This window comes from Neoarius graeffei, chromosome 10, assembly GCF_027579695.1.
Source record: "Neoarius graeffei isolate fNeoGra1 chromosome 10, fNeoGra1.pri, whole genome shotgun sequence".
Lineage (NCBI taxonomy): Eukaryota > Metazoa > Chordata > Actinopteri > Siluriformes > Ariidae > Neoarius > Neoarius graeffei.
The window spans coordinates 79,451,841-79,475,067 of NC_083578.1; the positions used below are offsets into that span (position 1 = coordinate 79,451,841).

General features: G+C 40.8%; 1 protein-coding gene across 2 annotated transcripts in view; it reads right to left on the reverse strand.

The window, feature by feature from the left end:
* mapk13 (mitogen-activated protein kinase 13) overlaps positions 1–23,227 on the reverse strand; it is a 64,042-nt gene that overhangs the window by 21,210 nt on the left and 19,605 nt on the right. The window contains exons 3-5 of one of the 2 annotated variants that reach the window (XM_060932376.1): positions 22,726–22,784; positions 15,049–15,154; positions 8,258–8,287 (exon numbers count right to left, since the gene is read on the reverse strand). In XM_060932376.1, the coding sequence (XP_060788359.1) occupies positions 8,258–8,287; positions 15,049–15,154; positions 22,726–22,784 (195 nt within the window). The remainder of the gene's footprint in view (positions 1–8,257; positions 8,288–15,048; positions 15,155–22,725; positions 22,785–23,227) is intronic. The other variant, XM_060932377.1, reaches the window with a different exon arrangement.

Consider the following 23,227-nt stretch of genomic DNA (forward strand, 5'->3'; position numbering starts at 1 on the left):
ACACTATATTTACACTTTATTTACAATGAAAATATATACAAACTAAAAAAGCTGGTAGAAACCGTATGTAATGAATGAAATCGAAATGTAAGCTGATCTCTTACAATACACCACAGCACTTGTGAATCCGCATGGGACTGAACTGAAATTCACCGCTGCCTGTCTATGTGAAACGAACTGTCAATCAGAGAAAATATCCGGCCGCTTTCACCAATCACCAGTCTCCTCGCGGAAAGCTTTGCCATGTCCCTCCCACTGTGAGACTGGGAGTCCGTGGGGCGGGCGTTTTCACAGTATTTGTCCAATAACCGTCTTGCATTTTGATATTGAAAAGTGCATAGCTCCCAAATGCCATTGAAGTCCAGTGAGGCTGGGAGTCCGGTGGGCGGGCGTTTTCGCAGTATTTGTCCAATAACCATCTTGCATTTTGATATTGAAAGCGCAGAGCTCCCAAAAGCCATTGAAGTGCACTGAGGCTGGGCTGCATCGCGCTGTCACGAGGGGGAAAAACTCACGCACGCATTAGGCGAACTGGGGAAAGTTATAACGGAATGATTTTGCACTGTAGTTGGGTTGAGCACATATATTTCTATGATTCTGGATCTGAAATAGCAATGTTATAAGGTCGGCTATAACATAAGCCTAGCGCAATTCATGCTACACGATGTTCGTCATTTTTAGAGGAGGCTGAGCCTCCCTCGTTGTCTTAGAGCAATCGCCCGTGCTCTAAATTGACCGTAGGTGTGAATATGAGTGTAAATGGTTGTCTGTGTCTATGTGTCAGCCCTGTGATGACCTGGCGACTTGTCCAGGGTGTACCCCACCTTTCGTCCGTAGTCAGCTGGGATAGGCTTCAGCTTGCCTGCGACCCTGTAGAGCAGGATAAAGTGGCTAGAGACAATGAGATGAGATGAGGTGCTGAAACTTCCAAAATGTCTCTTATCTTGCCAAGGCCGAGGTCTCTTGACTTCCTGTTAGTGATCATGATTGACTACAGCTGGTAGCTTCTTTGTGCCTTCATAAAAAGGGTTTGTTTACAGCACTCGTTGGATTGACCAACACACAGTAAAATGGGAAAGTCCAAGGAGCTCGGTGCAGATCTGAAAAAGAGGAACGCATATATACACAACTCCGGAATGTCTCTTGAAGCCATTTCTAAACAACCGCAAATTCCAAGATCAGCTCAAACAACTGTATCCAAGTTATTGTGAGGTGTAGTCACTTTGCCAAGCCACTTTGCTTCAAGAAAACCCAAACTGTCACCCTCAGCTGAAAGGAAATTGGTTTGGATGGTCAGGAACAACCTGGGAACCACCATGACACAGCCCTGCCATGAACTGGAAGCTGATGGATCACTGTCTACAGTTCCAATCACCATGGACTAAGAGGCTGCTATCCAAGAAATAACCCTCTGCTCCAAAATTGACACCTTCAAGCTTAATTAAAGGTTGAAGCTGACCACACGGACATAGAAAAAAGCCTCCTGGAAGATAGCTGTACGGTCAGATGAGACAAAGATTGAGTTGTTTGGCCACAATGACCACCATGTACAGAGGGACACTATACCAGCTGCTGGTGGTGGTAGGATCATCATGCTCTGGGGCTGTTTTGCTGCCAGTGGAACTGGTTCATTGCACAAAGTGGATGGAATAATGAAGGAGGACTACCTCAGAATTCTTCAGCATAAACCATCAGAAACTTGAACACAACTTGGGAGTTACAACAGGACAATGAACCCAAACACGCATCAGAGCTGGTTGTAGAGGATAAAGCAGGCTAACATTAAGCTTAAAGTCCTGATTCAACCCTATTGAAAATATATGGACCGTCCTTATAAGTTGAGTCCATGCCAAGGGAAAAAAAATTAATTGAATTCTACCAATCCTACCATGAAGAGTCGTGAAATATCCAACCAGAATTCTGCCAGAAGCTTGTTCATGGTGAACAAAAACGTTTGGTCAAGGTGAATCTTGCGAAGAGACATTTTACCCAAATATAAGGTGTGCTGTATGTATAATTTTGATCCTGTATGTATAATTTTGACCCTGTGTTGATTTCAGAAAACCCAAAGAAAATAAAAACTTGTGCACCAAATTCTATTTTTTTTAATTAAAGATGTATGCTGTACATTCTGCCACGGAAAAAGAACAGTTCGGAGAAATTACTGAAAGTCCAAATATTGCCATGACATTCATATCCAAGATGACATTCATGTCACTGTATGTAAACTTCTGACCACAACTGTAGGTCTTCTGAATAAAGGTTCTTTCTACTTTCTTCCTCTAAATTCCTACATCTTTCTCCACTAGAGACAAACGCTGTGTCCGAAATCACTCACTATTCACTATATGGTGGACTATATAGTGAGTTCGCCATTTTGTAGTGCTGTCTGAACGTATAGTGAGAATTATTACACCCTATATAGTGCACTCATAGTATCCCACAAGGCACCGTGAAAAGTAGTGTACAACCAACCGATGGTCACTAACCAAGCAATATATACCATCATATACATTGCAGTCACACTGAAAGAAAAAAAAAAGTCTTTTGGAGTGAATGGATGGAGGAAGAAACATGTTATAAATGTACATTCGAGTACAATTAAAAATAGTAAGAGAATAGAAATAAGTTAGAATAGAATAAAGGTGATGATACACGGGGCAACTTTTTGGGCAATGTTGCCGAGCAATGTTGCTGGCAACGGGCAACTAGGTGAGACACAGGGCAACTTTTCAGGGCAACTAACAATGGGCAACAACAGTTAGCAACGGCAGTTTACAGTTAGCTAAAAAAAAAAAAAAAAAAAAAATCGATGTCTTAATTTTTGCTGTGACCATTTAATCAAGCTGTCTGTTGTTTTTTAGAGCTTTGGTGAGGTAAATTCCTCCATATAGAATATTAAAATAACAACTTACCGGCGTAAAAACAGATGAGGAGTCTCTCCATCTCTTCACTCCACTGACACTGAGCGGCCGCCATATTTGTTTGAAATTTCTGATCCGAACCTCACCGGAGGTCACATGACTCGATACTCGCGTTCTGATTGGCTTATCTCAAAAAGTTGCCAGAGATTATCAAAACCATTCAGAAAGAAACAATGTTGCCCAATCTCAATAGAAAAGAGTCAAAACGCAATTGCCCAGCAACATCGCCCAAAAAGTTGCCCCGTGTATCATCACCTTAAGACAGATGAAATACAAGAATAAAAATTACAGTGCAGAGTGAGGAATTAATCAAAAGCCTCAAATTTGATTTAATAAAAGGCAGCGGCAAAGAAGAAAGAAAGTATTCAGCCTTGATTTAAAAGAACTGAAAGATGCAGCAGACACAAAGTACTTTGTATTGATTAATGTGGGAAATGCGCTCAGTATAATACAGATTTATCACAAAAACACATGCCTGTATTTATTATTTTGAAAACCCACCAGCCGACTGATCTGGCACGTTTTAACTGTGCGACAGTAATGACGTAAATAACAGTGTGGCAGAGTAGTGTCCAAAAGTGTTTTTTTTTTTCTTTCATTTTACCAATGAGCTCACTATACAGTCCTCTATACAGAATTCTCTAGATAATGAGGAGGGAGTAGTGAACGAGTCAGTGATTTCAGACACAGAGAAAGTTCTAGTGTCAGCACTTGACACTTCCTGGTTTCCTCCAAAGCATTCAACAACTCCTAAAAGTCTTCAGTAGGAAGGCTGGCTATCTAGAAGAAAGCAGAAGGCACTCAAAGTCCAGCCCAAGTTCTCAGAGTTCTTCCTACTGTTTACATTTCCACGATCGCTCTCAATATCATTTAGTTGAAAGCGTGATCTTCGATCACAAATCAAATGTTGCTCTTATGTAGGTGATCAGTGAACTGTTTTGCATTACAGCATTCAATCTATTAAAGTGTAAATACACAAAAACAGAAGGTCAGTTATGCTCCAGTGCAGTTATTTGTTGTTGCTAGAGAGAAGTGTTTATGGTCTGTCACACCTGCATGGAAAATACAGGCAGTTGTTCCAACTCTGCAAAACCCAGCCAGTCCAGTTCTGTGCACACCTCAGCTCCATAACCATCTCATCTCATTATCCCTAGCTGCTTTATCCTGTTCTACAGGGTCGCAGGCAAGCTGGAGCCTATCCCAGCTGACTACGGGCAAAAGGCGGGGTACACCCTGGACAAGTCGCCAGGTCATCACAGGGCTGACACATAGACACAGACAACCATTCACACTCACATTCACACCTACGGTCAATTTAGAGTCACCAGTTAACCTAACCTGCATGTCTTTGGACTGTGGGGGAAACCGGAGCACCCGGAGGAAACCCACACGGACACGGGGAGAACATGCAAACTCCGCACAGAAAGGCCCTCGCCGGCCACGGGGCTCGATCCCGGACCTTCTTGCTGTGAGGCGACAGAGCTAACCACTACACCACCGTGCCGCCCGCTCCATAACCAGTAGCTGTGAAATTAGATTATCTGACACGGTTGCGTTAGGAATGGTAAGAAACTCAAAAAGCGGATTAGCTCGAGTTCTTCAGACACTTGACGAAAAACAAGTGATTATCTCCAAAGTCCTGCTTAAATTATAAAACATGATTAAATATTCAGTCGTCACTGATTTTACACAGATTAGCAATAAAGCTTTTCAAGAATCAAGTGAAGGAGAGTCAAACCACAATGACACCGTTTAGTTGATGTCATGCATGTTGCAAACCAGCATTGTGAAACTCTAAGTATCCAAGCATGAAGACAGCAAAGTGGTGGACAGCTCAAAACATGCAAAGACAATGTCACACCTAACAGGAAATGGCTTACTGCATTACCTGGAATGTTCTGCCTCTGGTAAAACAACATGATTATAACTTGATTTATCAAAACCTTGAGTTCTGGTATGGAGATATTACTTGCTTTCTGCATTTCAGTCCAAAATCAATAGATTAAAAAAAAAAAAACGAAAAAAAACCCCCAAGAGTTCTCCAAGAGCACAATATCCCCCGCAGGCAACTAGGCCATAACTCTGGTAAAATGCGACTGAATCAAACGAAACTGCAATATGTGTATTACCGACATATAACAAAGAATCCTGTCAAGTTTCGTTAAATTCCTCCAAAAATTGTGAGAGGAGTTGATTTCAGAAGGTGAGCACCCTTCCTGGGACGGACAGATGGACATCGCCACGACATAATCCCCCTTCAGGCCTTTCGGCCAGCGGGGGATAAAAATTGTGAGGGAAGCTGATTTCAAACAGCAAGCACACCTTGATGAAATTGCCAAAGTACAAGTTTGTTAATGATCAAGGCCATAACTCTGGTAAAATTTGCCCAAATTAAACGAAATTTCAATATGTGTATAACTGTCATAAAATCGAAGCCTTCTGCCAAGTCTGGTGAAATTCCTCCACAAACTGTGAGAGGAGTTGATTTCAGAAGAACGTACACCCTCATGAAATTGTCAAAGTACAAGTTATTTAATCAAGGGTCAAAACTCTGGTCAAATTTTCACTAGTGAAATTAAAATCGCAATATGCGTATTACTGTCATATAACAAGACCTTTTACCAAGCTTTGCGAAATTCTTCCAAAAAACCTTCATGAAATTGTGAAAATACAAGGTTGTTAATCAAGGGCCACAACTCTGGTAAAATGTGACCGAATTGAATAAAATAACATGTGCACTACCGACATATAACAAGGCCTTTTGCCAAATTTTGTGAAATTCCTCGAAAAATTGTGAGAGGAGTTGATTTCAGAAGGTGAGTATCCGTCCTGGGACGGACGGAAATCGCCACGACATAATCCCCCTTTGGGTCTTTTGGCCGGCAGGGGATAAAACCCTTTAGTGGGATTCAGTGAAGACCTGTAGCCATCCTCACAAAGAATCTTAATTTACCAGTACAAGCTTTTCTAATTAGTGTTAAAACTACAAAGTTGAGAGAAACCTTTACTAACACTAGACGAATTAACAGCTTTAAGATATTCTTAATGTGGGTAGCACGGTGGTGTAGTGGTTAGCACTGTTGCCTCATAGCAAGAAGGTTCTAGGTTCAAGCCCAGTGGCCGACGGGGGCCTTTCTGTGTGGAGTTTGCATGTTCTCCCCGTGTCCGCATGGGTTTCCTCCGGGTGCTCCGGTTTCCCCCACAGTCTAAAGACATGCAGGTTAGGCTAGTTGGTGGCTGTAAATTGACCGTAGGTGTGAATGTGAGTGTGAATGGTTGTTTGTCTCTGTGTCAGCCCTGCGATGATCTGGCAACTTGTCCAGGGTGTACCCCGCCTTTCGCCCATAGTCAGCTGGGATAGGCTCCAGCTTGCCCGCGACCCTGTACAGGATAAGTGGTTATGGATAATGGATGGCTGGATGGATATTTATACTCAAAAAGAATATAGCGTGAAGAGATTTTGTCCTACATTTCCCAGAATGCACAGCAGCCAGGAAGTCAGGAAGCATGAGAGTTTATTTCTTGTAAATTTGTGACTTTTAATCTCAGAATTTTTTTTCTTGCAAATTTATGACATAATCTCAGAGACTATCTGAGTTTTTTGTGGCTACTGCCTCATATAGAGGTGCTAGCCACTATGTCATCGTGCTGTAAGAATGTGAGAGTGTAACAATTGCGCACTGTGCATACACGTGTTCTGATTAAAATGCCCGGTGAGCGTATACAATTCGGTTCACCATTCGAAATAAATGGACGAGACTAAAGAAATCGCTTTCAGACATGTTTATGCTTATTACCGAGGGAAATGTGTTCCTATTTTAAAATATACTCCAGGTCGTCCCCCTTTCCTCGCCTTCTTCGGCCAGTGGTCCCATGTGTGATGTAGATGTGACGCACTTCTGAGTTGTTACAGGAAGTTGTCAAAAAGAGTATTGAGAACACTGAGCTCTAGCGCCGGGCCATTTCTGGGAAATAAGAGTTTGGGTCATGGCAACAGCGTGTGTATGTCAGCCTCGGTTTGGAGGTTTCAGTTTCGAAAACTGTAAGACGTAAGAGTAGAATAATATAAAAGTACAGACACTTGTGATTTTTAAATTGTTCATTTTTGGGTTATGCTTCATTTTTGTGGCTACTGCCTCATCGAGCAAATATATATGCTATATTTACTGTATGGACATGGGATCAGAAAATGTATTTATAAGCAGTAGCCACATGTACCCATAGGGTACCTATTTTTCTCCTTAGTGTACGACTTGGCGGCACGGTGGTGCAGTGGTTAGCACGGTCGCCTCACAGCAAGAAGGTTCTGGGTTCGAACCCAGCGGCCGGCGAGGGCCTTTCTGTGCAGAGTTTGCATGTTGTCTGCGTGGGTTTCCTCCGGGTGCTCCAGTTTCCCCCAAAGACATGCGGTTGTTTAGGTTAATATGGGACGGCCTTGGGCTGAGGTGCCCTTGAGCGAGGCACCTAACTCCCAACTGCTCCCCAGGCGCTGTTAGCATGGCTGCCCGCTGCTCTGGGTATGTATGTGTGTGTGTGCTCATTGCTCACGTGTGTGTTCACTGCTTCAGATGGGTTAAATGCAGAGAGGAAATTTCACAAGTGTGTGATGAATAAAGTTGTTCGTCCTTTCTTACTTTAATCTCAGAAATTCTGAGTTTTTTCTCAGAACATTACCCCCATAAAAAATAAATAAATACTTACAATGGCCATAATACACTGTTGTAAATGGAAAATAAAAAAAAAAAAAAAAACTAATTTTTTCATATGAAAAATGACAGATGAGCTACACAGTGTATGATCCTGGAATGACTGACTCTCCAATAATAACTGACCATCTGTAACCCCACCCCCTTCCCCTCACACTCTCACATTAGTAATTTTTGACTAGCGCTTGAAAGATGCACTTGATGCGACACCCTCGCTTTCTGTCACGGCAAATAGAGAACGTTTTGAGTTTCATTTGAAATAAAATCTATCAATGTGTTTGTGTGCAAGTTCACAAAAATGGGAAGTGCAGCTCATGGGGAAAAATGTAGATCTATCCGGCATAGCTCAATAACCTTACTCATAAAATCGACTAAGTAGTGTCAACAATGATTATAATGTGAGACTAAAATGATACTGCTTGATAAACTATGATGAAAGCCGGTTTATAAAGATGAATTGTCTGTCATTAGAATTTTACTTTCTTTGGATATAGTTTCACTTGATGGTTAAAATGGTCTTTCTAAGATAAAGCACAAACACGTCATGTATCTTGAATTCAACTTGAATTCAACGTGCTGAATTCGTGATCAGTGACAGATGCTGTTTATTTGCTGCCAAACACTTACCCTGTGAATGATGCCAGCATTGTGAATGTACTGTTGAGAGAGAGATATTAAAAAAACATGAGTTAGTGTCGAGCAGTTAGTCATGTTTAGTGCTACTTTCAGTCTGGTTTCAAAACTGATTCTTTTAGAAGTTCAAATGATTTTTCTGGACGATTTATGTTCCAGCTGTGTAAAATATCGTAAAGAAAACATTTAAACGTAGACTGCCTTTCAGATTTTTCAAGTCTCATCTCATCTCATTATCTCTAGCCGCTTTATCCTGTTCTACAGGGTCGCAGGCAAGCTGGAGCCTATCCCAGCTGACTATGGGCGAAAGGCGGGGTACACCCTGGACAAGTCGCCAGGTCATCACAGGGCTGACACATAGACACAGACAACCATTCACACTCACATTCACACCTACGGTCAATTTAGAGTCACCAGTTAACCTAACCTGCATGTCTTTGGACTGTGGGGGAAACCGGAGCACCCGGAGGAAACCCACGCGGACACGGGGAGAACATGCAAACTCCACACAGAAAGGCCCTCGCTGGCCCCGGGGCTCGAACCCGGACCTTCTTGCTGTGAGGCGACAGCGCTAACCACTACACCACCGTGCCGCCAGATTTTTCAAGTGTAGGTCATAAAAAGAATTTTCCCGACACCAAATTATTTTTGTTTAGTGGACCAAAAGCGACTGAATTTGAATCACAGACTTCCAATTTTATTAGTTTTTTAAAAAATAGAACAATTAAGGAATTTATCTCCACGTGGCCCTAAATTCCCCGCTATTTTTTCCTGCTTCACCATGACGCAATACAAGATACGATGTCATGCATCACGTGGTGGGCTTTCCCTGTTTGCGCAAGGCATTGTGGGACACAAATTTGAAACAGGAGAGAAAAATGGAGGACGTGAGTGTGCGAATGAAACGTGAAAGACTGAATACAGTCATGGAAAGCGAGAAGAAAAAACGTTATGTTATATATGAAGGAAAGGAAACGCAGGACCAAACTAATAAATATCGGCGGTCAGCGAGCACCTCGGTGTGATCAGCTGTTCGTTTAGCGACAGAATGATGTAACTGTCAGTGCACGCTCAAAGGCAAACCTGTAGATGGCAGTAATGCAACACTGTGGATGCCAGCTGCCGTAAAACCCAAAAGATGAAGGTAAACCTGGACTTCCTCTGTGTGCTTGACTGCGCAAAGCGAGTGATTTCATGCACATTATTTGCTCGGGAATCCCCTCAAATTAAATAACTTCCCAAACACAGAATGGCCTGATATTTTGTCAGATATTACAGAAATAAACACAGTGGTGCTTGAAAGTTTGTGAACCCTTTAGAATTTTCTATATTTCTGCATAAATATGACCTAAAACATCATCACATTTTCACACAAGTCCTAAAAGTAGATAAAGAGAACCCAGTTAAACAAATGAGACAGAAATATTATACTTGGTCATTTATTTATTGAGGAAAATGACCCAATATTACATATCTGTGAGTGGCAAAAGTATGTGAACCTTTGCTTTCAGTATCTGGTGTGACCCCCTTGTGCAGCAATAACTGCAACTAAACGTTTCCAGTAACTGTTGATCAGTCCTGCACACCGGCTTGGAGGAATTTTAGCCCGTTCCTCCGTACAGAACAGCTTCAACTCTGGGATGTTGGTGGGTTTCCTCACATGAACTGGTTGCTTCAGGTCCTTCCACAACATTTTGATTGGATTAAGGTCAGGACTTTGACTTGGCCATTCCAAAACATTAACTTTATTCTTCTTTAACCATTCTTTGGTAGAACGACTTGTGTGCTTAGGGTCGTTGTCTTGCTGCATGACCCACCTTCTCTTGAGATTCAGTTCATGGACAGATGTCCTGACATTTTCCTTTAGAATTCGCTGGTATAATTCAGAATTCATTGTTCCATCAATGATGGCAAGCCGTCCTGGCCCAGATACAGCAAAATAGGCCCAAACCATGATACTACCACCACCACCATGTTTCACAGATGGGATAAGGTTCTTATGCTGAGATGCAGTGTTTTCCTTTCTCCAAACAGAATGCTTCTCATTTAAACCAAAAGGTTCTATTTTGGTCTCATCTTTCCACAAAACATTTTTCCAATAGCCTTCTGGCTTGTCCACATGATCTTTAGCAAACTGCAGACAAGCAGCAATGTTCTTTTTGGAGAGCAGTGGCTTTTTCCTTGCAATCCTGCCATGCACACTATTGTTGTTCAGTGTTCTCCTGATGGTGGACTAATGAACATTAACATTAGCCAGTATGAGAGAGGCCTTCAGTTGCTTAGAAGTTACCCTGGGGTCCTTTGTGACCTCGCCGACTATTACACGCCTTGCTCTTGGAGTGATCTTTGTTGGTCGGCCACTCCTGGGGAGGGTAACAATGGTCTTGAATTTCCTCCATTTGTACACAATCTGTCTGACTGTGGATTGGTGGAGTCCAAACTCTTTAGTGATGGTTTTGTAACCTTTTCCAGCCTGATGAGCATCAACAACTCTTTTTCTGAGGTCCTCAGAAATCTCCTTTGTTCGTGCCATGATACACTTCCACAAACATGTGTTGTGAAGATCAGACTTTGTTAGATCCCTGTGCTTTAAATAAAACAGGGTGCCCACTCACACCTGATTGTCATCCCATTGATTGAAAACACCTGACTCTAATTTCACCTTCAAATTAACTGCTAATCCTAGAGGTTCACATACTTTTGCCATTCACAGATATGTAATATTGGATCATTTTCCTTGATAAATAAATGACCAAGTATGATATTGTCTCATTTGTTTAACTGGGTTCTCTTTATCTACTTTTAGGACTTGTATGAAAATCTGATGATGTTTTAGGTCATGTTTATGCAGAAATACAGAAAATTCTAAAGGGTTCACAAACTTTCAAGCGCCACTGTATATCACAATGACCAAATTTCAGAGGAAACTAAATTTCACCGATTTTATGAAATTGAAAGGCCATCTAGCTTTAAGGCATATTGGATGGTGCCGAGCTCCGCTTCTAAAGCCCTCTGCTTCGCGCCTATTCTACAGCTAGGGTTACAGTGGGGGGCTGGTCCTCTGGTAACCGCAAGAGTTTGACTCCCCACTCGCATCTGTATTGCAGCGTGTCTTGCCAGACAGTAGTAGGTACCATTTTTACGATGGTCTTTGGTACAACCTGACCGCGAGTAGAACTCATGATCTCCCGGTCGAGAGGCGGACACGCTAAACCACTAGGCCAGCTCGTGGTCCCAACAAAGTCGGTGGAGGTAATAATAAATATAAATGGATAAAAAATTATGACATGTCATTCTTTGATAAATAAAAAAAAACAATCAATCATTGTCAAGTTGCAGTGCCATAAGAAGATTAAAAGAGTTTGGGACATGCTATTGTTGCCAAATAATCAACTTTAAGCTGGTAACAGTAACTCAGCTTCATACCACACCAGTGTTTAATATTTTCCCATAACATACACCCAAGTGTTTTCTTCCTTATTTAAAATATGACACTGGGCTGAATTCTGTCAATAACTGTCCCAAATACCCAACAATATGACAAACTTACAGGAAAACCGAAGTCATTTTTAAACTTGCTTTATTTCTTAATTAAAGTGTTATTCAATTACGTTTTCGGTTTTAGTAACCTTATATCGTGATTCGTATTGGCAACGAATTGCAATTAAATATTATACTAATCAGACTATTCGGAGCCCTGTGATGACCTGGCGACTTGTCCAGGGTGTACCCCGCCTTTCGCCCGTAGTCAGCTGGGATAGGCTCCAGCTTGCCTGCGACCCTGTAGAACAGGATAAAGCGGCTTGAGATAATGAGATGAGATGAGACTATTCGGTTTTTAGCCATGTTGAATTTAGTTCGTTTGATCCACAGCAGGCGTCGCTTATCCACGCGATCTTCACGAGACTTGTGCGAGACTTTGAAACGTGAAGTGTCAGCCAGGTGTCAGTGCCGCCATTTTGAAAACTGTTTTCCAAATGAAATATTGCACAAAAACGAGTTTAAATGACGATTACTGCCTACTTTTTTCAAACTTTTCTGATTGCTATCAAAACAAACAAAACTTCCAGCCTGATTACATCAGCATTCGAAAGAGGGCGCGCGCGTCTTTTGACAATGTTGGCAGATGTTGCCGTGTCCGAAATCGCTCCCTACTCACGATATAGGGCACTATATAGTGAGGACACCATTTTGTAGTGCTGTCCGAAACCTTAGTGAGGATTGTTTACACCCTATATAGTGCACTCAAAGTATCCCACAATGCATCACGAAAAGTAGTGTACAACCGACAGTCACTAACCAAAGCAATATATCTCATCATGTATTGCGGTCGCGCTGAAAGAAATCAAATTTAAAGTCTCAAATTTGATTTAATAAAAGGCAGCGGCAAAGAAGAAAGTATTCAGCCTTGATTTAAAAGAACTGAAAGATGCAGGCACTTTGTATTGATTAATGTGGGAAATGCGCTCAGTATAATACAGATTTATCACAAAAACACATGCCTGTATTTATTATTTTGAAAACCCACCAGCCGACTGATCTGGCACGTTTTAATTGTGCGACAGTAATGACGTAAATACCAGCGCGACGGACTAGTGTCCGAAAGTGTTTTTTCATTTTACCAATGAGCTCACTATATAGTCCTCTATATAGTAATTCCCTATATAAGGAGTAGGGAGTAGTGAACGAGTGAGCGATTTCAGACACAGGGTCGGTCACTTTGATTTCCGTTGTACGTTTTACTTCTGTCCTACGATGTCTCGCACAGGTCTCAACGAATCTCGTTTATGGCCATTGCTTTGACATATGGGCTGATATATTACAACCCCAATTCCAAAAAGTTGGGACAAAGTACAAATTGTAAATAAAAACAGAATGCAATTTACAAATCTCAAAAACTGATATTGTATTCACAATAGAACATAGACAACATATCAAATGTTGAAAGTGAGACATTTTGAAATTTCATGCCAAATATTGGCTCATTTGAAATTTCATGACAGCAACACATCTCAAAAAAGTTGGGACAGGGACAATAAGAGGCTGGAAAAGTTAAAAGGTACAAAAAAGGAACAGCTGGAGGACCAAATTGCAACTCATTAGGTCAATTGGCAATAGGTCATTAACATGACTGGGTATAAAAAGAGCATCTTGGAGTGGCAGCGGCTCTCAGAAGTAAAGATGGGAAGAGGATCACCAATCCCCCTAATTCTGCGCCGACAAATAGTGGAGCAATATCAGAAAGGAGTTCGACAGTGTAAAATTGCAAAGAGTTTGAACGTATCATCATCTACAGTGCATAATATCATCAAAAGATTCAGAGAACCTGGAAGAATCTCTGTGCGTAAGGGTCAAGGCCGGAAAACCATACTGGGTGCCCGTGATCTTCGGGCCCTTAGACGGCACTGCATCACATACAGGCATGCTTCTGTATTGGAAATCACAAAATGGGCTCAGGAATATTTCCAGAGAACATTATCTGTGAACACAATTCACCGTGCCATCCGCCGTTGCCAGCTAAAACTCTATGGTTCAAAGAAGAAGCCGTATCTAAACATGATCCAGAAGCGCAGACGTCTTCTCTGGGCCAAGGCTCATTTAAAATGGACTGTGGCAAAGTGGAAAACTGTTCTGTGGTCAGACGAATCAAAATTTGAAGTTCTTTATGGAAATCAGGGACGCCGTGTCATTCGGACTAAAGAGGAGAAGGACGACCCAAGTTGTTATCAGCGCTGAGTTCAGAAGCCTGCATCTCTGATGGTATGGGGTTGCATTAGTGCGTGTGGCATGGGCAGCTTACACATCTGGAAAGACACCATCAATGCTGAAAGGTATATCCAGGTTCTAGAGCAACATATGCTCCCATCCAGACAACGTCTCTTTCAGGGAAGACCTTGCATTTTCCAACATGACAATGCCAAACCACATACTGCATCAATTACAGCATCAAGGCTGCGTAGAAGAAGGGTCCGGGTACTGAACTGGCCAGCCTGCAGTCCAGATCTTTCATCCATAGAAAACATTTGGCGCATCATAAAACAGAAGATACGACAAAAAAGACCCAAGACAGTTGAGCAACTAGAATCCTACATTAGACAAGAATGGGTTAACATTCCTATCCCTAAACTTGAGCAGCTTGTCTCCTCAGTCCCCAGACGTTTACAGACTGTTGTAAAGAGAAAAGGGGATGTTTCACAGTGGTAAACATGGCCTTGTCCCAACTTTTTTGAGATGTGTTGTTGTCATGAAATTTAAAATCACCTAATTTTTTCTCTTTAAATGATACATTTTCTCAGTTTAAACATTTGATATGTCATCTATGTTCTATTCTGAATAAAATATGGAATTTTGAAACTTCCACATCATTGCATTCCATTTTTATTTACAATTTGCACTTTGTCCCAACTTTTTTGGAATCGGGGTTGTACATAGCATATTTCAAACACTCGTAACTTACTATAGCAGCGACAAAATAGCGATCAGAAATGCATTCCTATAGTTAATAAAATGAGATAAATAGAATTTTGATAATTTTTTTTCCTTCAGTTCTCCTTTAAAACTACAACATTTACATTCTAATAATATATGCAGTAGGTGTTGGAGGAGACAGACATGACAGAACATCCTGCCAAGTTTCTTCTTATGACGCATCATTTAACTTTCCAGAACAGATGAACAGAAAATGTCGGTCACTTTTGTCTTCAGGCAGAAAGTGATGACACAACTAACTTGGTTAACTGTACTTCTTTCTAAAAGAGATTATTATTTTTTAAATTTTTTTTTACCTTTAGTCCACAGAGCATCTGGTAGACCAGGAACTGCACACGGTCTTCAGAGAGTAGACCCCGCACCTTGGACAGATCTGTGTACATGTACGGCATCACCAGGTAGCTAAAACAGAAAATGTATTCGTTTTATTTAATCAGTGTTGCACCAATATTTCAGTGTCACCATCCAACAGACCACTGACTCCACCCAGTTACCATGTAAGGAATAAAAGATGATAGTGTGTGCTGTTTGAGGAAAATAATCAACAAAACAATGGTATGGTGTGATGCAGAAATTGATTATTTTACAACAACAACAGCATGTCCTGAAATGTATTATTCCTTTATACCACAGCAATGTGACAATTATATATGATAGCCATGTACGACGAGATTGATTGGAATAATTGTTTTATTATATCCACATTCACTGGATTATGAAAAACAGAGCATTTTTATTTTTACTTTTTGCAAATTCAATAAGTAAAAACTTTATACAAAACGTCCGACAAAATCATTTCTGCTCAGGCGGACTTCTTAAAAACCTATCGATGGCTGCACGAATTGACTTGAGTGTTGTTTTTTTGTAGAAAGTGCCGTCTTGCTGTCGTGCCGAGCTATAGAATAACTTTAGATGTTTATTTAATTCTTCCTTGGACATTTCAGTTCTGTAATTTTCAAACTTCTTTGAGCTTTTAAACCAGTCTAAAAAAAAATGAAGATGAAGAATGTAAACAAACCGGTGAAATGGCAGGAGCAATTTGTGAAAAATGCGATAATAATAATAATAATAATAATTCTTGAGGGCGGCATGGTGGTGTAGTGGTTAGCACTGTCGCCTCACAGCAAGAAGGTCCTGGGTTCGAGCCCCGTGGCCGGCGAGGGCCTTTCTGTGCGGAGTTTGCATGTTCTCCCCGTGTCCGCGTGGGTTTCCTCCGGGTGCTCCGGTTTCCCCCACAGTCCAAAGACATGCAGGTTAGGTTAACTGGTGACTCTAAATTGACCGTAGATGTGAAATGTGAGTGTGAATGGTTGTCTGTGTCTATGTGTCAGCCCTGTGATGACCTGGCGACTTGTCCAGGGTGTACCCCGCCTTTCGCCCGTAGTCAGCTGGGATAGGCTCCAGCTTGCCTGCGACCCTGTAGAAGGATAAAGCGGCTAGAGATAATGAGAGATAATTCTTGAAAAATAAAAAAGATACGTTCTTATCATCAAATACTTTCATTCCATATTTTGTTGATTTTTTTTGTATTATTTGAGGTTTTGTTTTCAAGTAGACTTTTTATTTCGTCCTCGGTTGGTTCAGCAATATGCTCCGCCATTTTGTTTTTCTCTACTCACGGTATATGAGCTGATAGCCTAGTAGTAGAGCAGAGTAGAGCACGTGATTGCTCATCTCCAATGAATGTGGATAAAATAATAACCTAATGTATGTCATGGGGCTGGTGTCACATGGTCGTTGAACACCATTAAAAGTAACTATGAATGATAAAAAAGTATGACGTGCCATTCTTTAATTAATAAAAATATAGTAATTGTTGGCAAATTGCATAGTACAAGAGAAATAAAGCATTTCACAATGCACGGTTCTTGGAAAATAAAATAATAAACTTATTATTAGGGTGGTAATATGTTTACAGAAGACTGCAGAAATGTTATTTCTGTCACATTTATGTTAATGTTTCTGGACTGAATAATGTTAATGTTTCTATACATGAATGGTAGACAGGTACGTGATTTGAGACACAGCCATTGTTTTCATATATTGTATCCATCATCAGTTCAGCCCAGTCAGATACGCAGTACTGTGCAGACGTAAAGAAATGCTGTCGACCTAAAATGGCTTAAAAATAATGAACTGAAACATTTCAACATTAAAAAAAAACACTATAAACAGGAAGCAGTAAGCCATAATAAATGAAAAAAAGTCTTAAGTATTACTTTTGTCACAGTTCTTTCTCCTAATTTTGCCTTAGGAGAAATAAAAGAAGCAAAAGATGAGACATAGCAATGAGACAAGTAGGAGTCACAAAAGAGATATTAGGGTTTTTTTTTTTGGGGGGGGGGGGGGGGGGGGGGGCTTTTTTCACCTTTATTGGATAGGACAGTGTAGAGACAGGAAATGAGCTGGAGAGAGAGACAGGGAGGGATCGGGAAATTACCTCGGGTCGGACTCGAACCCGGGTCCCCGGATTTATGGTATGGCGCCTTAGTCAACTGAGCCACAATTAAGACTATTTTATTAGTTGACTAATTTCAACTTTCATGAGAAATAACGCGAACGTCTGCATCATGCAGGATTTGCGGGCGGGAGCGGGACAAAATATGGCAGGCGCGGGCAGGAGCGGGACTGAAAATCATAATTCTTTGCGGGAGCGGGCGGGACTGCACAATGCGGGAGCGGGACTGAAAATTCTGTCCCGCGCAGACCTCTAATCTGAGTATTGTTTAAGCCTTTGTTGAGATCTCTTTTGTAAATCAAAAAAGGACTAAACTGAGATGACTAGAATGAGAATGGTTCAAGATTGTGTAGAGACCTCTTTTACAAAACTGACGGAGCCTAATCTGAGACTCATCAAATAGATCTGAAATGAGAATTGTGGGAGTTTACAGAGAGAGCTCTCTAGTGGATCAGCCTGAGTAAAGTATGAGATGTATAAATTGGTCAACACTGAGCATTATTTAAAACATTGTTGAGAACTCATTTGTAGATTAAAGGGAGTCTACAATGAGATAACTTAACTCTTTTGCTCCAGAGACAAATCTGAGAAGCAGGAGACAAAAGCAATAATCTCATTTTAATATCACTATGATCTCATTATTGTCTAGGAGAAACAATTGAGAAAGAGAAGAGATTTCATTTTAAAATTTCCTTTCCTCTGGGAGGGTAGGTGATTTTATAAGCATTTTTGTTATATTTCTTGAAATTCTCATTACATCCCAACAGCAATGAATAAAGCAAATGTTCTGACAATACAAAAAAAAAAAAAAATCTGTCAGCTGTGGCAGTTGCATGGTTGTAAAAACCCTACCTGCCTGTCTACCTGTCCACGACCAGATTCTTTCACAAGGCTAGGCAGACATATTGCTAAAACTAGCAAGCTCCCCTACCAAAACTCTCTACTCCTCCTGCAGTAGTCAGGCAGTGCGTGTTCATGTGTTTTGGAGAACTGGCTTTGGAAGGAGGAGAGGTAGGATTTTTCAGTTGGATACTTGGAACAAAGGAGATTTCTGAGGACCTCAGAAAAAGCATTGTTGATGCTAATCAGGCTGGAAAAGGTTACAAAACCATCTCTAAAGAGTTTGGACTAGGGCTGGGCGGTATGATCCAAAATTCATATCACGGTATAAATTGAATCTCTTCACAGTAACGGTATATATCGCGGTATAAATGTCGCGGTGTAGAACTTATAATGGAAGTGTTTCTGAATGGGTTTTGTAGTCCCTTAGCAAAGCTAAATTGATTTAAACAACAAAAAAGCAAAAGATGTAATGTAATTTTTTTTAGCATTTATTGTGCAGAAGAACAACAGAAGTAAGGATAGCGCCTCAGAAATACAAAATTCGTACAAAAATAAAAGGGGATATTATAAACAGTACTTCAAGTAAGAGAGGTTTTCTATCAGGCAAATGGCAAAAACAGTGAAAAGGTTCTGTAATCCAAAATAGTGCAAAAGACACCAAACATTAAATTTTCCACATCTTAAAGAACACAAAAAATAAACACAGTTAGGTCCATATATATTTGGACACTGAGACAAATTTTCTTTTTTTACCTGTTTACTGAAACATATTCAAGTTATAGTTATATAATGGACATAAAGTCCAGACTTTCAGCTTTCATTTGAGGGTATCCACATTAAAATTGGATGAAGGGTTTAGGAGTTTCAGCTCCTCAACATGTGCCACCCTGTTTTTAAAGGGACCAAAAGTCATTGTAAAATTGACTCAAAGGCTATTTCATGGGCAGGTGTGGGCAATTCCTTCGTTATGTCATTCTCAATTAAGCAGATAAAAGGCCTGGAGTTGATTTGAGGTGTGGTGCTTGCATTTGGAAGATTTTGCTGTGAAGAAAACATGCGGTCAAAGGAACTCTCCATGCAGGTGAAAACAAGCCATCCTTAAGCTGCGAAAACAGAAAAAACCCATCCGAGAAATTGCTACAATATTAGGAGTGGCAAAATCTACAGTTTGGTACATCCTGAGAAAGAAAGAAAGCACTGGTGAACTCATCAATGCAAAAAGACCTGGACGCCCACAGAAGACAACAGTGGTGGATGATCGCAGAATAATTTCCATGGTGAAGAGAAACCCCTTCACAACAGCCAACCAAGTGAACAACACTCTCCACGAGGTAGGCGTATCAATATCCAAATCTACCATAAAGAGAAGACTGCATGAAAGTAAATACAGAGGGTTCACTGCACAGTGCAAGCCACTCATAAGCCTCAAGAATAAAAAGGCTAGATTGGACTTTGATAAAAAACATCTAAAAAAGCCAGCACAGTTCTAGAAGAACATTCTTTGGACAGATGAAACCAAGATCAACCTCTACCAGAATGATGGAAAGAAAAAAGTATGGCGAAGGCTCATGATCCAGAGCATACTACATCATCTGTAAAACATGGCAGAGGCAGTGTGATGGCTTGGGCATGCATGGCTGCCAGTGGCACTGGGTCACTAGTGTTTATTGATGATGTGACACAGGACAGAAGCAGCCGGATTAATTCTGAGGTATTCAGAGACATACTGTGTGCTCAAATCCAGCCAAATGCAGCCAAACTGATTGGTCGGTGTTTCATAATACAGATGAACAATGACCCAAAACATAAAGCCAAAGCAACCCAGGAGTTTATTAAAGCAAAGAAGTGGAATATTCTTGAATGGCCAAGTCAGTCACCTGATCTGAACCCAATTGAGCATGCATTTCACTTGTTAAAGACTAAACTTCAGACAGAAAGGCCCACAAACAAACAGCAACTGAAAACCGCTGCAGTAAAGGCCTGGCAGAGCATTAAAAAGGAGGAAACACAGCGTCTGGTGATGTCCATGAGTTCAAGACTTCAAGCAGTCATTGCCAACAAAGGGTTTTCAACCAAGTATTAGAAATGAGAATTTTATTTACAATTATTTAATTTGTCCAATTACTTTTGAGCCCCTGAAATGAAGGGATTGTGTTTAAAAAATGCTTTAGTTCCTCACATTTTTATGCAATCATTTTGTTCAACCCACTGAATTAAAGCTGAAAGTCTGAACTTCAACTGCATCTGAACTGTTTTGTTCAAAATTCATTGTGGTAATGTACAGAACCAAAATTAGAAAAAAAAATGTTGTCTCTGTCCAAATATTTATGGACCTAACTGTAGATATTCTAATAACGCTACTTCAAGTACACAGACAGAACAGGCTTTTGTTCTCTTGTGCAGAAACTGTCACTGAACATTTTGGTTTCATATTTCAAATTACAATCAAGCTGCAAACACAAACACTGAACTTTGGTTGCCAACAATAAGGTTTTCTTCTCTAATCCAAAATAGTGCAAAAGTTACCAAACAAATTTTCCACATCTTAAAGAACACAAAAATACAATTCTAAATACAATTAAATACAATTTTAATCATGTGTTTAAACCCGCTGCGCTCCACTGTTTGGAAAGGGACCATGTCTTTGCACAAGTGTGTTGTGATGGCTCTTGTTATGTCATTCCACCGCGTGCTCTTTCTGTCATAAGGAATACTCTTGGAAAAGGCTTGCGCAATGGAGGTCTGTTGTTGGGTCGCGGGGGAAACTTTTTTCTTTCCTCCCGTGTCCGTAGACTGAGCCGGTGTTTGAGCTGAGCGCAGCCTCTGGCTCTCTGCATACTCGAGCACATGTTTTGATTTCAAATGGTGAAATAAATTGCTCGTGTTACCTTTGTTGGCGGTCACAGTTACTCCACACACTTTGCAGATGACATTTTTCTGCTCAACATCCGACTTTTTAAACCCGAACCACGTCCAAATCACGGATGTAGCACCGTTTTTTTTTTTTTGACTAGCTCCTCCTTCTCCGCCGCTCCTGTGCTTGTGGCCATTTTCACACAGAGGCAGGTGCGATGACGTCATCGATGGTATGACGGCAGGGCACAAATCTCTACCGTGGCCAAATTTATATATTTTCTACCGTCATACCGTGTATACCGCGCAGCCCTAGTTTGGACTCCACCAATCCACAGTCAGACAGATTGTGTACAAATGGAGGAAATTCAAGACCATTGTTACTCTCCCCAGGAGTGGCCGACCACAAAGATCACTCCAAGAGCAAGGTGTGTAATAGTTGGCAAGGTCACAAAGGACTCCAAGGTAACTTCTAAGCAACTGAAGGCCTCTCTCACATTGGCTAATGTTAATGTTCATGAGTCCACCATCAGGAGAACACTGAGCAACAATGGTGTGCATGACAGGGTTGCAAGGAGAAAGCCACTGCTTTCCAAAAAGAACATTGCTGCTCGTCTGCAGTTTGCTAAAGATCACATGGACAAGCCAGAAGGCTATTGGAAAAATGTTTTGTGGATGGATGAGACCAAAATAGAACTTTTTGGTTTAAATGAGAAGCGTTATGTTTGGAGAAAAGAAAAACACTACATTTCAGCATAAGAACCTTATCCCATCTGCAAAACATAGTGGTGGTAGTATCATGCTTTGGGCCTGTTTTGCTGCATCTGGGCCAGGACAGCTTGCCATCATCGCTGAAACAATGAATTCTGAATTATACCAGCGAAATCTAAAGGAAAATGTCAGGACATCTGTCCATGAACTGAATCTCAAGAGAAGGTGGGTCATGCAGTAAGACAATGACCCTAAGCACACAAGTCGTTCTACCAAAGAACGGTTAAAGAAGAATAAAGTTAATGTTTTGGAATGGCCAAGTCAAAGTCCTGACCTTAATCCAATCGAAATGTTGTGGAAGGACCTGAAGCGAGCAGTTCATGTGAGGAAACCCACCAACATCCCAGAGCTGAAGCTGTTCTGTACCGTGGAATGGGCTAAAATTCCTCCAAGCCGGTGTGCAGGACTGATCAACAGTTACCGGAAACATTTAGTTGCAGTTATTGCTGCACAAGGGGGTCACACCAGATACTGAAAGCAAAGGTTCACATACTTTTGCCACTCACAGATATGTAATATTGGATCATTTTCCTCAATAAATAAATGACCAAGTATAATATTTTTGTCTCATTTGTTTAACTGGGTTCTCTTTATCTACTTTTAGGACTTGTGTGAAAATCTGATGATGTTTTAGGTCATATTTATGCAGAAATATAGACAATTCTAAAGGGTTCACAAACTTTCAAGCACCACTGTAGTTAAATAACAGTTTCAACCTGTTCAGTATTACTTTTACATGATGTGGAGCGTCTGCCGTACAAGTCTGACTTAGCGGTTACTATAGAAACAATAATGCATGAAACAATAACGAGCGCATTCATATAATAAACCTTTTATGAATTACTGTCAAAGCATGAAAAATTAATCAACACCTGCTCTATTAGGGAATTGAACAGCTCTGAGGTATAAAGTAGAATAAACTGAATACAATTCCCCAGATAAATGAGCTCACATCTGATTTACAAAGCCGATGGTTATAGTCTGCTGAGCTCATGATGATGGATAAGAAGATGTGATGAAAGAACATACAGGAAATAATTTCACTCACAAGTCCTGAAAGGATTCCAGGCGCGTAGCGGGGGTAAACACATCCAACAGTCCAATCACCTGGATCAGGCAGGAAATGAGAAGAGGGAAATTCCGATGAAGAAAGAAAACATTGTGTTGCATAATCATACCATATTGTTTGTATTTGCATTTTTTTTTGCTGTGATTATACCTCTCTTAAGTATTCTGTACATACCAGACGGAACTGACACAGCTATTAATGACAATGATATGATCACTGAAACGTCTCAAAACGAATGCATTTTATTGAAGTTGAACTGCGTCTGTAACCCTGACAGGGCTTGTCGTAGCACATTCTCATACCATTACAGATTTATAGCCAGGTAGGGATCTGCCTGAACACAAGCAACGTGACTGAAAGCAATAAGTTGAACATCTCTGGTTTAATCTGGTTCCTTTACACTTGATAAGAAAGAAAACACCATTTTGAATTAAACAGTCACTACGTTTACATGCACATAGAGAGAATCGAATTTCTGCCG